General features: G+C 31.7%; 1 protein-coding gene across 9 annotated transcripts in view; it reads left to right on the forward strand.

Annotated features, from left to right (window-relative positions):
• The window catches only part of LOC140436494 (annexin B11-like), a 58,030-nt gene continuing 40,521 nt past the window's right edge, over nucleotides 1-17,509 (forward strand). For 2 of the 9 annotated variants that reach the window (XM_072525361.1, XM_072525357.1), the window contains exons 1-2: nucleotides 1-117; nucleotides 323-368. In XM_072525361.1, the coding sequence (XP_072381462.1) occupies nucleotides 336-368 (33 nt within the window). In that variant the 5' untranslated portion in view covers nucleotides 1-117; nucleotides 323-335. Of the gene's footprint in view, nucleotides 201-322; nucleotides 369-17,509 lie in introns of all 9 variants that reach the window. The other 7 variants (XM_072525362.1, XM_072525360.1, XM_072525364.1 and 4 more) reach the window with 7 other exon arrangements.

The raw sequence follows: 17,509 nt of genomic DNA on the forward strand, positions 1-17,509 counted from the left end.
CTTTTGTCAGTTGTTGACGTAGTAGAGATTACTCATCTTACGTAGAAGGAATATACACTGTTATCATCAATATTTTAGAAGAGAAGAGACTTGATTGTTATAAGTGTTGTTTGTGAAGTACGTAGGATTAAAATATTCGTTGTTAAAATAATACACGGTATTGAAATATATTCTAAAGTTTGTCTATACATTGATAAAAGGTGTGGCTAAAATCTGTTATGACCGGCAACTTTATTTATTTGACGTTATCATTTTATTGTTTTGTGTATACTGATAACGAGTTTTTTTATTTTTGTATATTCAATTAAACCTTAATTTTCAGGTTTTCCATCAAGATGAGTTATCCTGGTTATAATCCATATCAACAGGTGAGCTAAAGAGAAAGTGTTGATAATGTTGTTATGCTTATAAAGCTACTAGAACCTAGAATCAAAGAATATAGACGCTTATAGCGTCTATATTCTTTGCTAGAATATTCGCCAAAAAATCGGGTTTTTGTTTGTATACTTTTTGTTCACATTTTGTTTATTTAAACATCATGTGATTTTGAGATGTAAACGATTTTGTCGGTAATTGTTATAATTAAATAATTAGATTAGAATATCCGATACGCATTGAATACCCTCATATAATATTATCCAGCATTGAGTTTTTTGGTTGACTGCTGGGCATAGAAATCTATATTTCTCTCGTGACCACTTTGTGTTAATGTGTTACTGATCGCCTATATGTCTGCATTTTATTCATTTTCTTGTTAAACACCGATCATTCTTCTTATTTTCTTATGTAATTTCTATTATAGATAGTTCCATTTTTTGCCCTATCTCTGTCGTTTCCTAAAGAACTTAGCTTTAATTTATTTGATAAAAATATTGATCCTTGATCTAGGAGGATCCAAAATAGGGACGAATTTGACAAAGTTATTGCCGATTTTAAATAAAAGGCTGAGGAATAAGTAGTTTTTCTAGTACATATATACCTTTTATCTTCTGTAGTTCATGAAATATCAGAATAATGTACCTATTCAATGAAGAAATTGTTATTTTTAGTTTCTCCCAGTGCAGGGTTGACTTTACTGGAAGCTGACTTTACTTAGTAACAAAGGATTTACTCAGCACTTCTTCTTCTTCTTCTAATGGCGCTACAACCCTTTGTGAGTCTTGGCCTGCTTAACAATGTTCTTCCATTCTGCCCTGTCGGATACTTTCCTTCGCCACTGCCTGATGTTCATGGTTTTAAGATCCCTCTCTACATCGTCTATCCATCTTTTACGGGGCCTTCCGCTTTTTCTGTTTCCTTGGGGCTTCCATCTCTGGACTACTTTTACAGCTCGATTTACTCAGCACTACATAATACAAATTAACCATATATCATAATGTGACTCGGTATGATCATTAGTATTAAATCAGCAAGTTGTGTTACCAGATAAAGTTATATTTTTCTAACTACATAGTTGATCTATATGATTATTTGTAAAGACAATAAAGTCGACTCTATTTAGTAATAAGGCAATTAGTCAACACATACACTACAAAATACATAATGGGCAATAAGCAAATTAGCTGCAGTACCACAAAAACAAAATAGATGAAAAGTTGTGGTTAGATTGGAAAGCCAACTTTTTTAACTAACAGGAAACAGTAATTACTTGGACTTAAATCGTTATATTCTTCTTCCAGTACCCATTCTCCGTAGATGTTGGTTATCACCTTGGTTTAGACAACATGATTGAGCACTGATGTTAGTTCACTGTCTAAGATTTTTAAACTATGAGTTTCTTAATGCTTCCTTTCCTTGAATAATTCTTTGACATACTTCCCTTTTTGTGGAGAGAAGTCTTTCCCCAGACTGCTTGTTACAGATAAGATTTCATTTGATGTCACATTTTTGAACACATTTGGGTGCCTCTTTGAAGTATACAAATATGTTACAGTTAACATCCAGTAATATATTGAAAATACTAAACATTTCGTTTAGTAGCCCGGTATTAAGTTTATCTCCGGCCCAGTGGTTTATTCTTTTTTATAAGAAGTCGATCTTCAAAACTATTTGTGTTTTCTTTTATAAACTTACTTGAGTAAGGCTCCATCCTAAAACTACTAATATTGTGTTTGAGATTTAACTAAATCCCACAACGGAAAATACCAAACTGTGAATCAAAACGCTTCGGTCTCTTTGTGTAATGCACTAAACTTCACTGTTTTAAATAGGTGAATCGCTGGTCTCACGGATTTTAAGATTTTTCTTTCTAACTACAGGGTTACTGTCTACTGTCTGGGTTCAATTTAAATTCCTTACTTGGCACGTGCATCCAGCGGCATAGTGCAAATAAATATGATTAATAAATAAAGTTATGGTTTAATGATACTATGATATTTATGAGAATGTAGTTTAATTTTAACTGTATTTTAATGAAATTTTATTGGGTATTCACTGCACAAGTGAACCAACGGAGAAACCGCACCTGTCTAGAATCCTGATGCATTAGAATCGGACCACATTCTAGTGTACATGCATGTACATACCTATTATGTACTAAAAAAGGAAATTTTCGTGTGTCGATGCTTGGGTTTATAATCGAATTATTAAGTATAAAATAGAATCGAATTATGGAAAAGATATTTTGACTTTGACAAAGTGATCTGAAAATTAACTTAGAGTGAGACAATAAGCCATAAATTGGAAATGCAACTGAACAAAATATTTAACAAAAGCAACAGCGAGTTTGTGCTGTAATATTTCCTCATAACTTCCCTTTAAAAAACCCATTTTAACTTCCAAAACAAAATCGAATTGTTATGTACTTTTATTTAAGACAAGTTCTCAATTGAAAAATTACCTTGTATAGCAATTTATTAATTAAGACTGCCATGACGGGTGTTTAATTAAGTTCACAGAACTACGCTGTAGGTACACAGTAGCGAATATCATTGGCAATACATTCAAATACTGGGTGTCTTTGTTTTATTTATTATCATTTTCACAATTTATGAATTATTTAAGCTTTCTTGGATTTTAATACTTCTTATAAACTAAATATTTTATTTTTATATAATATATAACATTTCGAAAAAGATTATTTTAAAAATAGTTAGTTACTTTAACTTCTATAGATGTTTATTAATTGGTGCTTTGCTTTACCAATTTGACAGCTGACTTAGTTGTCCCCAATCTTGAAGATTGTAGACAAATAGCCGTGTTTCAAGTTGAAAAATTCTGAGAGCGGTGTTATACCCTTAGAATGATGTTAAAATATGATTTTTTGTGTGTTTATGTATTATGTATAATTCTGGATGATGTGTCTCTGACCTTATCACCCTATTTATCCATTAATTTTGGTATGTTCTTATTGCTGACTTCTTCTTTTAGTAACCAGAGCCTGCTACATTGTGTTGATTGGTTTGCTACAAATTTTTCTTCATTTAAGTAAGATGGGGGCTCTTTGATTTTTTCTTTTTGCTCTCCGTTTCTTTCATTATTTATCCATCTTTCCATTGTACTCTGTGCTCTTTGTCCCAGGCATATTTGCATATCTGATATCTGTCGAAGTCTCTGTTTTTGATATGATTCATGCTCGTTTATCCTGACACTTAGTGATCTTGCGGTTTCTCCCACATAAAAATTGTTGTACCTATTTTTAAGGTTTTTTATAGATGCAGTTTGATTTCTGCTGTGTACTGTTTGTTTTAGTTTTGGACAGAATAGATCTCAGTGTATTGGCTGTTTTGAATGTTGTTGCAATTTTGCATTTATTTTCTATCATGTAATGATTTCAAAATAACAAAACTTGAAAAGAACAGCAGAAAAAAATGTTGATGAAAGAATGGTGTTCTGTAGGACTTATGCATACACATAGACTTGAGGAGTGACTTCTCAATTCGTCTCTGCACAACTTTCTTGGTTATTTGCAAAATGAGTCCTAGATACTTCTATGAAAGCACCAAAAGCTCGTTGCCGACGGTACCGCCGTGTCACTATCACCGAAGTTGAAGCGAACACTGCCTAGTAGTACCTTCTTAGGCATCTTAAGTTTGCTGACTGAGCATATTTTAAGGACTTGTGCGTACAAAATTATTAATATATAGCGCGTTTGTGTATGAGTGTATAGTCAATTTCCATCATATTGATAGCACATTATGTATGCAAATCCCTAAACTGTTGATACGGGTGACTCAATGAAAAATAGATATTTGTCAACAAGTTTACAGAAGTTTATAGGAAAACAATTTTAAATTAAGTATGACCACCAGGTATAAAGGTTAAAGCAGAATAGAATACAATAGTTTTGAGGGTTACTAATCCCTAAATAAAGTTGCCAGTGTCGGAGTGATGGAGATTAACAGGTACTAATGAATTTGCAAGAAATGTAAGATGTTTATTTTATTGGTTGTATATAAAATAATTTGTGGCCGTAACAGGGGCCGATTTGTAAAAAAATGAATATTATTTTAATCAAATTCCATTTCAGATTCACTGCTTTCTTCAGAATCTAAGGAATCTTCAACTCCAATGTTAATTATTACCGGTTCCAGCATTGCATCAGTCATATTATCCAAATTCCACATTTTATTTTCTTCCTTGTGGGCATGCCTAACAGCATTTTTCCAATTTTCTGGAGTTACTTTTGATAAGGAATGTTCTAATAATTGTTGTAAGTCTTCTAATTTAAAAGTTTTGTTGTTGCGTCCGACTTCACCCTTTACTTGAGACCATATATTTTCTATCGGATTCAGATCACAGTGGTATGGGGGTAAACGTAAAATAATTACATCACGGTTTAATGCCATTTCATCAATTATATATTTTTTATAAGCTGCTTTATGTTGCCTTACAATAGGTAATAATTCCTTTTTTGTCGAATTCTCCTTGTACTCAATTGCGTGTTTATCCAACCATTCGATTATCTCTCCTTTTTTCCATGCCGTTGTTGGCAATTTTTCTGCTAGTCTTGAATGGTAACTAGCATTATCCATGACTATGACAGAATTTTTTGGAATTAAATCCAACATTTGCTCAAAATATTCTTCAAAAACGTCAGCAGTCATTTCCTCGTGGTAATCTTTGGTTGATTTTGAGGCAAAACTTAATAATCCACCATTGACAAAACCGTATTCGTTTCCAATATGGGTTATTATGAGTCTGCGTCCTTTTCCAACGGGAATATTGTTTATTCCAGTAGATACACCTTCGATGAATGCCTGACGGGAACTTTTCACATTTGTATCAACCCATAGATATGGTACAGTATGACCTTCATTTAGCCAAGTCTCGTCCAAATAAAAAATTGTTTTCCCTTCTTCTCGGTACTTTTTAATAGTTCTTAGATAATCTCGTCTCCAACATACAATGTAATCTTTTTCAATTAAAACGGATTTTCTTCTATTCTTTTGCCAACGAAATTCCATCTCTCTCAATAGTCCCCATAATTTCTTGTTGCTTATGATTGGTAACTCTTCGTTTTCTCTAATTAATGTTTGGATTTTGTCCAATGTTGGAAATTCTTTGTTAAAAAAAAAATGAGTGGACGCTGCGTCTTATCATGTTTTTATGTATTTCTTCAATTTCCAAGGGTTTACTCCCTCCACTCTTCTTGGGAGATGAAACAGTTCCTCCTTTTCTTTCTTTTAGGAATCTATAAATTGTTGCTTCTCCAACCCCTGTCATATTTGAACACATGTTAACGATTTCACGAACATTACTTAAAGGGCGTTGATGTACAAGTGCATCGTGTACATTTAATATTATATGTTCAAAGAAAATTCAATATTAAATTAACTAAAATAAATATATACAGGTTCCCGAACAATACTTTAAGTCTACTCTTTATAATTGAGCACATTTTTGTGTTATATTTTAACGTCTTGTTTTGGATACTGCCAGGGTTCCCCAATAGATTTCTATAACTTGTATAAATGAATGTGTCCAAAGAAGTGTCAAAAGATTTTAAAGCGACAAAAAATGCATGTCCACTATTGCCAACGGAGAATGTAGAGATATCTAGATAAAATAGTGACAAGTTTGACAGTTAATGTTAGCATTATTTGTACAAAATATAGTCGTAGTACTGATCTAATCTGATCAAATGTGAACATTCATAATAATTTTAGCAAAAATGATCGGTTAATTTTATAGAGTCCCTGGTATGCACTCAACAAGTCGTAAATACAAACATTTGTAGCAATTCGTGAGAGAATTCTTGAGAATCAATTCGGTATCGTGTTTAAGACAAATTTGAAATTCCATATAGTATGTATATTGTCACGAAACAGTTGCACATTCTTGTTTGCAAAGTTTAATTGAATTAAAAACTGCCCAATCACCACAAACAACAAGTGGATTATCACAAAGTTATATGTAAATATAGCGTTGTTGTCCATTTTTATTTTAATGACTTTTTTGATATCAAAATTGTAATAATTGGTGATCTGATCAGGATGACAAAATCGAGTGATTGTTGAGAAATAAATGACTCTATGACGTGCCATAATATGGTGCAAATTTTAAACTAGACGCACCATCGGACAATTCTTCTTTGAACATAGGTTAGCCAGGAAATAGAAGGTAATGGACACTGTCTCTATCGCGTCATCGTAAACCGGTTTTTTGAGAATAAATTGTAAGATATAGTTTTCACTGTATCGCCTTGTGTGTTTAACAATGCAGTAGATTCCCCTTCGTTGTATATACAAAAACACATATCTCAACTGCAATATATTCCAACACCTTTTCCTGAGTACAACAGCGATTGAGTCTTCATTACCAAAAATACTGAATTGTCCAAATTGTAACAAATATAAACCTCGACACTAACAAAAAATGTGTATATGACCAAAGTCGTGGAGAGTGTTTTCTCATGTGATATAATTCACGATTTAATTGAAAATATGCAATTTTTAATTAAAAATTGTGTTTTTATCAAAATTACTATTTGCCTGACTTTTGGGGACCCATATGATATACCATGTCTGGGGTCCATATTATCATAGATTAAATGATAACCTAATTAATACAAAAAGTTTTCGTCCTTGTCCGCCCTTTTATCGCGTTTTCCGTTTATCACATTGTAATCTCCATTTATACTAATTAGGTAGGTCAAGCCTACCATGCAATTTGTTTAAAAATATATTTGAAATATTAAATAATTGAAAAAGTGTCTTTGAATAAGAGTTGCTGAATTGTTCCTTATACTTTTTATTTTCTAATAAATGTCCCACTCACCTGTAACGTATACGTTAATTATGCAAAATAAATGTCAGCAACTATCAATTTTTTTACATACAGTGACGGGCAAAACGATGGAATAAATTTATTGTTTGGAGAATAGCCTACGTTAGAGGCAAATCCCGAATTTATTTTTAAATTATGATTTTTTGATTATTAAATTATGATACCGTACTAGTAACGTTATGCATCTGGGCATGATGACGTAATCCATGTTTTTTTAATGAGAATAGAAATCGTGTACTACCTTTTTTGAAAGGATATTCAATTCTTGTTTATATAAAAAATATAGCCAAACACATAAAAAGGAAAGGAATAACACAGCCTTCAGAACAAACAACAATTTATGCAGATATATTAAGAACAACAAGATCCAAAAGAAAAAGCACTTACACAGTAATGTATACGAACTTAAATGTGGCGACTGCCCAAAAACTTACATCGGTCCAACTGGTAGAACTTTTAACAAACGGAAAGCAGAGCACAAAAAGGCTTTCAATAATAGAAAGATTCTATGTACGTATTTCACCTTCTAAACCATAATCATTCGTTTAATAACCAATTTCAAATTCTTCACATTCAAAATAAAGGCCTTAAGCTATCTTTGTTAGAATCTATGGAAATTAATAATTTAAAAAATATAGACATAATTCTGAATGACCAATTTGAAACAAACAGTTCACTCCTTCTCAACTTATTCATTTAAAGACGATGAAGTATAAACGCATCCCAAAAATAGATCACTTAAGAAAGGCACTCTGTTGAAACAGCTGTAGTGATAATAAATAAATTCTGTTGAAGTTTTGCAAACAAAAGTTTTCAGTGTTTTATTGTTAGATAAATACAATTTGCTTTATCTATTTTGAATAACTGTGCATCCATTTAAAGTTACGTTCTTTTTCTTTCCTCATTAGTGTATCTAATCAATGCAATGTTACGAAATCTAACCACACAATTTATTGTCGAAATTTCTATTTTGTGGCAAGAAAAACCGGTGTCATTTCCTAATCATGTTAAATTTCTGTAACGAAGTTGTATGAAGAAGGTCAACGTAACGACCTCTAACTAGAATATACGGCCAAGGTTTATCCAATGTTTCTGAAGTGTTTTATATTTTGATTATTTATAAATAACATTTAAACAAACATTAGTTATTTTTAAAATTTATTGATTTTATAATAATTATTCCGTCAATTTTTTAATAGATGCTTTTGAGTTTTATTTTTAATGCTATTTTATATTTAATTCTTATTTTGACACAGATATTTCTCGGAAATAACTAATATACACATATGTCCAAAAGTTTGGAATATTGGAATATTTCATCTTTTTATTGATTTTTCAATTCTCAACAATACTAAATAAATCTCAAAACCAGATAAACGATATGCAAAAAACTTATTTATTCTCTTGGAGTGAAAAACTTACAATGTACAACTTACATTTAAAACTAAATTAGTATAGAAAAAAATAATTTTTAATAAAACTAATAATTAGTAATTCCTCAATTGACCTGTATGCATGCCTGTAGGCGATTTGGCATGCTGCCGATTAAAGGTCGTGGCATATTATCGTGCACGTTGCGTTTCCAGCACATAGCGTTTCCGAAAAATATAATTTAAATGGTTTTAAATATGAACAACGCACACTGTCCGGAACATAGCGTTTCAGACACTTAACGTTTCCGTTCAGTATATTCGAATACAATATTTTACTGATGCCGACGGCTACGTAACGAGTCGTAACCGGTTGGTAAGGATAATGTTAATTAGATGTCCGTCGTTCTCCCCTTGTTGTTTATTGAGGAATTTGTTTGATTTTGAGTATTTAAAAAAATAATTTTCGAGGCTATTTTGTCATTTATGCATGTGTTTTTATTGCTTTGTGACAATTAAGCACGGAAGTGATAAACAATTAGGAATTTAATAATAATTAATAGGTTTAACAATTATTTTAGAATGAATAGGATTCAGTTTAAATATGTTTTAAATTTAATTTCACCTTCAGTTAAAAAACAAACTACTACATTTAACTAAGCCGTACATATCAAACCAAAAAGTATTTTTAAAAAGAAGAGGTATCACTTCCGTACAAAAGTCCTAATTATTTATCACTTCCGTGATTAATTTCACAAAGCAATAAAAACACATGCATAAATGACAAAATAGCCTCGAAAATTATTTTTTTTTATACTCTGTATCAAAATCAAACAAATACCTAAATAAACAAGGGGAAAACGTCGGACATCTAATTCACATTATCTCTACCAACCGGTTACGGCTCGTTACGTAGCCGTCGGCATCAGTAAAATATTGTTTTCAAATATACTGAACGGAAACGTTAAGTGCCTGAAACGCTATGTTCCGGACAGTGTGCGTTGTTCATATTTAAAACCATTTAAATTATATTTTTCGGAAACTAAATGCTATGTGCTGGAAACGCAACGTGCACGATAATATGCCACGACCTTAACTGGTCGAGCTGGGCTTGCGGAATTCTCTCTCATTCTTCACGGGCAGCATCTTTTAGCTCTCGAAGTGTAATAGGGGGATTGTTTCGCTTCTTGATGCGTGTTTTGTACATTGCACGACCTTAAGCCAAAATAGCTGATTTAGAATGGATTTACCCCTGAACAATGCAGATGCTATGTCGAGTCAATGCCTAACCGAGTTCGAAAGCGATATACTCCGTTTTAATAATAAATATTCGTTCTATGTTTCAATATTTAGTTGCCAACAAAATAAACATGTTTTATTATTAATTAGTTCTGTTAAGAGTAAGTATATTTTATTTTGTATTGCTGATTGAACCTATATTATTAGTAATTAACTAATTATGTCAATAAACTTTCAAATTTCTGAATTATGCATGTACATATTTTAGTTTGTCCCAATATATAGTTGTTAGAGATCGTATATACAATCAATGGCCAAATTTTTGTTAAATCTAAATTACCATTCATTTTACTACCACTTGCAAGTTAAATAATTAATAACCCATTGAACAATCTAAATATAGAACATTACAAACATAAATTTAGAATGAATTAGAAAGAGATCAATAATGCCATAAAACCGATATGTCCTTTGTTCGTCCTAGTATCTAGAATATTGATTTTTTTTTCATCTATTGTTGTGTTTATCTAACTCGCCGGTCGTTATCCCAGTTTCTGAGAGATACTCGGAGCCTCATAATTTTTTATATTTCGTCCTAAAACTGTCATGAAAGTTTCGCCGTGAGAGTAAAATGAATTCAGTTTTATTTATAGACCAAAAACATTCACTATTTAAAAATAAAGTCAATATCTATTGTTGGTCAATTGGAAGGTCAGACCAATTAGCATTATATACGTGATTATGACAATATATATATATATATATATATATATATATATATATATATATATATATATATATATATATATATATATATATATATATAAACTAAGGTACACTCGAAGAGTGGTGGGTTTTTCGGTCAAAGTGGAGAAATAAAAGACAAAGAAGGTGGCTACTTCATCTATTTATTGAAGACGTTTCGCTTTCTGCTCAGAAAGCATCATCAGTTCATCTAAAAAGAACCTTATGAAACCAAACATCCATAGAGAAGTTACAACAAAAGTGTGTTACCTTACAAAGACATGTAGCAGTCAATGATGTTAAAAAAATGAAAAAACTTACGAAACTGGACATTCAGAGTTAACGTTGTATAAAATAATTAATTGAAACTAGGTATAGTTTATTTTATACAACGTTAACTCTGAATGTCCAGTTTCGTAAGTTTTTTCATTTTTTTAACATCATTGACTGCTACATGTCTTTGTAAGGTAACACACTTTTGTTGTAACTTCTCTATGGATGTTTGGTTTCATATTGTTCTTTTTAGATGAACTGATGATGCTTTCTGAGCAGAAAGTGAAACGTCTTCAATAAATAGATGAAGTAGCCACCTTCTTTGTCTTTTATTTCTCCACTTTGACCGAAAAACCCACCACTCTTCGAGTGTACCTTAGTTTATTTTGGATTGACGGTCGTACTCCTTTTCTCTCTCTCTCTCTCTCTCTCTCTATATATATATATATATATATATATATATATATATATATATATATATATATATATATATATATATATATATATGTATGTATGTATATATATAAACTACTGAGAGAGATATAAGGTTTTTCGGTCAAAAAATAAAACGATTATCGGTCAAAATCAATTCTGTCACCTACAATATATCAAAAATTTTATCTAATATAGTACAAAATGCTTTTGAAGATAGAATAGATTCCAATATAAGACACTGTCTCCTTCGTAACTAATGTGAAAGGTGTAGTCATGCCTGATAACTATGTACTGATTTCTCTGGATGTAATTTCACTGTTCACTAATATTCCAGAAAATTTGGTATACCGACTTACTCGATAATACGGTCAAAGTGGGAATTTTTGAAGATCAGACAAGGATATCCAAAGAAAATTTCTTAAATTTAATAAACTTCAATTTTCAAAACACATACTTTTCTTTTAATAATACGTTTTACTGTCAACTTTTTGGAACGCCCATGGGTAGTCCAATTAGTCTGATTTTAGCTTTGTTTTAAACCATTTAATAGCAGAAGTTGTCCCTACTTTGCCCTTCCAGCTACCTTTCCTATACAAATATGTTAATGATATAATTTTCGCTGTCCCACAAGATCATATACGGACAATGTTAAAAGTTTTTAATTCATTTAAGAAAAATATACAATTTACTGTTGAAATGGAGGACAATAGTGTACAATTTCTAGATACAAAAATCATCCGCAAATGTAATACCGTTATTGCAATAGAATACTGAAAAATAGAATAGAATACATCAGCGACCACCAATTTTTATATCAGAACAAAAACAAATTATTCCAATTGTTTCTAAATTACGGTTATCCTAAGGATATACTAAAACAACTAATATTCAACACACGGTTTTATGATGGACAATTAGATCAACATCTACAAGATCTTAAATATAAAAAACTACCGTATATTCCGAATTTAACAAACCAACTTACTTACCTGTTTAGAATACATAAATATAAAAATTAGAAAATACAGCAACCTTAAATGCAAAACCATATTCTCTAATAATAAAGATCGGACACGCGATGTATAATAGTAATGTCATATATCAATTACAGTATTTAGATTGCCAGGGATGTTATATTGGACAAGCCGGTTAGTGGTTGAAACAGCGGATCACACAGCACAAAAATGACTGCAACAGAAGAAATAATACATGCGCTGTTGTCGAACACTTTAATAAAAACAGGCCACTTGTTTGATTATGGTATCGTGAAAATATTGTAATCATTAACCAATTACAATTCCAGACACTAGTAATCTTAGTAATAAACTGACCCGCAAAAGTAACCGGGCACTTGAAATTTCATAGTTTTCTCCTTTTAATTTTGTTAAATTGCCCTGTATAATAATTTAATATATTTATCAAAATATAAGTTGCTTGTATCTATAAGTTTGGTATTTTAAACAGTTGAAAACATTGATTTTTTGTGACTTAAAACAAAAATCTTGTTAAGGTGCCCTCGATAAATAGAATATTTTCTTAAAATAATGCTTGTTAAATTAATTGTATTCCTTTTTGGTGGATGTGGGCTGCTTTTTCGGGAAAGGAAAGTGTTTTTAATAGCAAAGATTAATTTGCAATAAGGCCAGATCAAGTAGGGCAAGCATTTGCTGTTTAAAATGATGGGCGTTTCATTCGATATATCACAGATATGCTTAGCTTTCCGCGAATCACAATATACGATGTTTTCCAAAGATTTCGAGAAACTGGTTCTTACTCAAGAAGACCAAGGAAAGTACAGGAAACACTAAGGTCAAAAAACGCCGTGGAAGATCGGTTTCTTAGATTCAAGTACTTTGAGAGCGGACAGTTACTGCTACAGCTTTGCCTAGGAGACTGGTAGATGCTTATTACTCCAGTCACCGTGGTCTAAATTTTTTATAACTAAATCGATTTTGCTCATAATTTGGAATTAGGCTTATCTTACCTCCCTCTTCAAAAGTTATATATGCGATAGGTGAGCTTTTTATTTTTAAGGGATGAAATCACCCCTTATTGAAAATAATGAAAAAAATTTATATTAAAGCATTTTATGGATTTAAATCGTGTTAAATTAGGTAATTGAAATATTGTCAATTATATTAATGGATATTGTGTACATTCTCAACCCTTAAATAATCTTAAAAACCACCCCTTTTTATAAAAATAATTGTAAAAAATCGTTTAACAGGTTCAAACGCTTTTGTAGTGCATTTATATCATCTACAATGTAATTCTCTGCTTATATAAAATAATTTTGGTTGATTGCAGCACTTCAACCCTTAAAAACTACCCCCTATGTCAAAATATATAAAAAAATCTTTTTAAACAACTTCAAAAGTTTTTAATGTACATTTATATTCAAAAATTCCTTTCTTGTCAATAAAATATTTTTTGATTGATTGCTTATTTTCAACCCTTAAAAACCACCTCTATGCTCACGAAACAAATTCCCCTTTGGTAAATGTCTAAATAAAAAAATTAAGTATACTCATAATGTTTTTATTGTAAAAAATGATGCATGAAAATACTTTACATTAGAAAGTATACAAAATATATTTACAAAAATAAAAATTATTTACAATATATCAAATTATTCATTGTCTGAATCGTCATTCTCGTCGTGTTCTAACTCCACCTCTTCGTCTATTGCAGGACAATTGTCGCCAGAGCATGTTCCACACGTAGCATTGCAAAATAGACCTAGTCTACGACAGCCACACGCTGAGCCGCAACCATTTTTGCAATTGTAAAAAATCAGTTTCAATAGTTCTTCTGGTGCAGGTGAACTTTTCATTTTTATTGGTTGTAAAATATCATCACTCTTGAACCATCCCGAATCCGTTATATCAATCTCTTTGTTTCCAAGCCATATCTGAGTTTGTAAATAGACTCTTTTGATATGCTCATCCAGGACACTTTCAGTTGGTACAAGAGATGATAATTTAACTGCACTATTTTTAGTTGTGGCTTTAATAAACGATTCATATCGCATTTGTTCAAGTAATGATGAATAATCTTCGACCTTATTCATTTTGTTCATGTGGGTGTCTTTGGCAAGGCCATACAGCAAGATTGTACAGTATCTCCCAGCTTCTAAAATGTCGTAGAGATCTAAAGTACTCCTGTCATTGGCACTCATTGGCGGCTTGCCCACGCAACTTCAAAGGACTGTCGCTTCTCTGTGTTCGTTAGTTCTCTGAAGCAACAGTTCAGTATATATATATATATATATATATATATATATATATATATATATATATATATATATATATATATATATATATATATGTATGTATGTATGTATTATATACATATTTGTGTGAGTGTTAGTGTGTCTGTTACCAGTTTTTCGAATATACTTGAATAAAGCATTTATATATACAGAAAATAAGTTGATGCTCCAAAATAAAAATAACATGCTCCAAAATTTTTTTAGAATAACTCCGTTAATTTTTAAGCTACAGTATCCATTAAAAAAATATTTTGAAGGTAATTTCAAAAGCTACAAGACTAAGTAGATTAAAATATGTTAAAATTCTTTCTTTTTAAATAGTAAAGGGCCAAAGTGCTGATTACAGGTGTGTCAGCCGCTGTATCTCAAACTTTAATTGGCTATATCTCTATTATTTTTCGAGCTACAGCAAAAATAAAAAAATCAAAATTTTTGTTAAGAAAAAAACTACATTATGGTATAGAACCATTTTCACGTATCTCTTATAGTTTTAGATTTATTTTGAAAAAATGTAAATTTTTAGATAATTAAAAAAAAAGATTTTTTAATTTAAACATGATTTTTTCAAAAAATACGCATTTTAAACAGGCTAAACTTTTAAAACTTATAAATAACACTAAAATAAAATGAATTGTTGAAGATATACGTTTAATTTCAATTCTGATCGAAATAGTGTTACTTATACTGCTCGTTTTCTTTTTAAACGTTAGAGTAATTCAAATTCTTTCCTTCGTATTTCGCTTTGTTTTAATCGAAATGGCTTTTAACATAGCTCATTTTAAAGGTTTTTTCTAGCTCTTTAAAAAGTGTTGTATGAGTTTTTATCAAAAAAGATGTCCATTTTCCGATATTTGATGTTAAATGCATCGAGTATAGTATCCCAAAAATAAAAAGTCATCTTCAAACAATTATAAATCGCTTAGTATTGTACTTATAAAACTTAATAAAAAAACAATCTTGGAACGGGCTGGGTTCCTCTGCACCGTCCAAGTGGGCCGAATAAATACTTCGGCTGGGTACAAATAATTATAAGGTAATTATTTCGGATTAGCCTTCGATTTGGTATATTTCCATTAAGCGGTGGTTCTTTTTGTTACGTGGATTTAATTAAAACTACTCTTGCTCAGTAGAAATGTATTTTGATTATCAATAGTATACCCTTAATTTGTTTGATGAACAATATACTAATTACTATTTATTTGCTCATTGCTTGTGTAATGAATATTAACACTTACAGTTATTATTATTGACGTGATCGGATGGTTCAGAGCGATGTGTCTTCTCGGAGAGTTGAACGTACAAGAGAGAGAATTGTGTGCAATCTTTCGTATCGTCAAATTTTTGGTCAGTAACAAAGGGTGGTTAGGGGTAGGACGCGAGGGCGCTGTTGCCAGTTTGGATCAAATCCGAACATACTCCCCGGCCGTTGAATGTCTCATTCAATAACGAGGTGGAAGGATAAGAAAGGAATGAGATCTAATGGTTCAGTTGGAACGTGAGAAGATACAGAAGACCTATGATATATAAACAAGAAAGTAGGCAGGAATAAGAAGAAAGTAATAAACGACAATCAAATTAAGAATCTTGAGGCAAGGGACATAGCTTTGTGATGGGCCTAATGAAGACTCCTTCACTAGTTCGAATCCGTACAGCTCTGACCGGAAAGTAAGGCCTGTGGTCAGACATGACTAAGTCTAGTATGTTCGTGTGAAAGCAGTAGAATGACTACATGTGATTTAGAGGGAAGTAAAATAGGGTGTTTGTGATATTCTAGAATGTCTGCATTTTTTAAGCGTCCACCGACACATAAAAAACCAGAGTGATTTATGAATGGACTAAGTGAGACCATGTTTTTATTTGAGAGTGATTTACTATTTTGGATTTCAGAGATTTCTGAACTGAAGTGTTGGTGTTGAACAATTTTACAAATTGAGTTAGTGGACGTGAGAAGTTCATCTACAGATAGTGGACCAGTAAGAGTTTTAGTGGGAAATCTTGAATTGTGAATAAATCTGTGAACATATGCCATTGCGTGCACTAGTCTAGAAAATTTGGAAAATCTAAGAAATATTTTATGCCAAAAATTTTCTTCGGTAGGTTTAGTGGTAAGAAGTGAGATTTTTCTCTCTTCTGGTAAGTTGCATTCATTAATTTTTTCATTAAAATGAGCGAGATTTAGATTGGGGTCTTGCAGAAATGAAGGACCTGACCACCATAAATCTAATTTTAAAATGTTTTGGGCTAGTAATCCTCGAGATGGGTAGTCGGCAGCATTTTCTGCAGATTTTATGTGGCGCCAGTGAAAGGCATTTGTCAATTCAGTGATTTGAGCAACTCGATTGGAAACAAAGGTATTCCAGCGGGATGCGTGGGATTGTATCCACGATAGTGCTATTCTTGAATCGCTCCACAAATTGACACTAGAGAATGACAGTTTGTTTTCATATATTGATATGATTCTTTTGGTGAGTTTTGAGAGGAGCAACATGGCACAGAGTTCAAGTCTAGGTAGGGTAGTTGTCCGGATAGGGCTTACCCGAGATTTTCCTGTAACCAGTATGCAGGAAACTGTGTTATCAGAGTATACAGTACGAAAGTAAATGCATGCTGCATAAGCCCTTTCGCTACTGTCAGCAAAGCCATGAATTTGTATGTGTGCGACTTTCTTATTAAGAAATAGACAGCGTGGGATTTTTAAGGACTTTAAGTGAGGTATATTATTTACAAAGGTTGTCCATTCTTTTTCCAAAGAGGGAGGCAAGATATCGTCCCAGTCCATTCGTTCAAGGAAAAGTTTCTTAATGGATAACTTTCCATGTAGAATCACAGGAGTTATCAACCCTAAGGGGTCATACATTTTAGCTAGAGTGGATAAGGCAATTCTTTTTGTAACGCGAGTGTTAGTTGGGGCTTCAGGTACTGAAATTGAGAGTGTGTCTGGAGAAGGGTT

The sequence above is a fragment of the Diabrotica undecimpunctata genome, chromosome 3 (assembly GCF_040954645.1).
Source record: "Diabrotica undecimpunctata isolate CICGRU chromosome 3, icDiaUnde3, whole genome shotgun sequence".
NCBI lineage: Eukaryota > Metazoa > Arthropoda > Insecta > Coleoptera > Chrysomelidae > Diabrotica > Diabrotica undecimpunctata.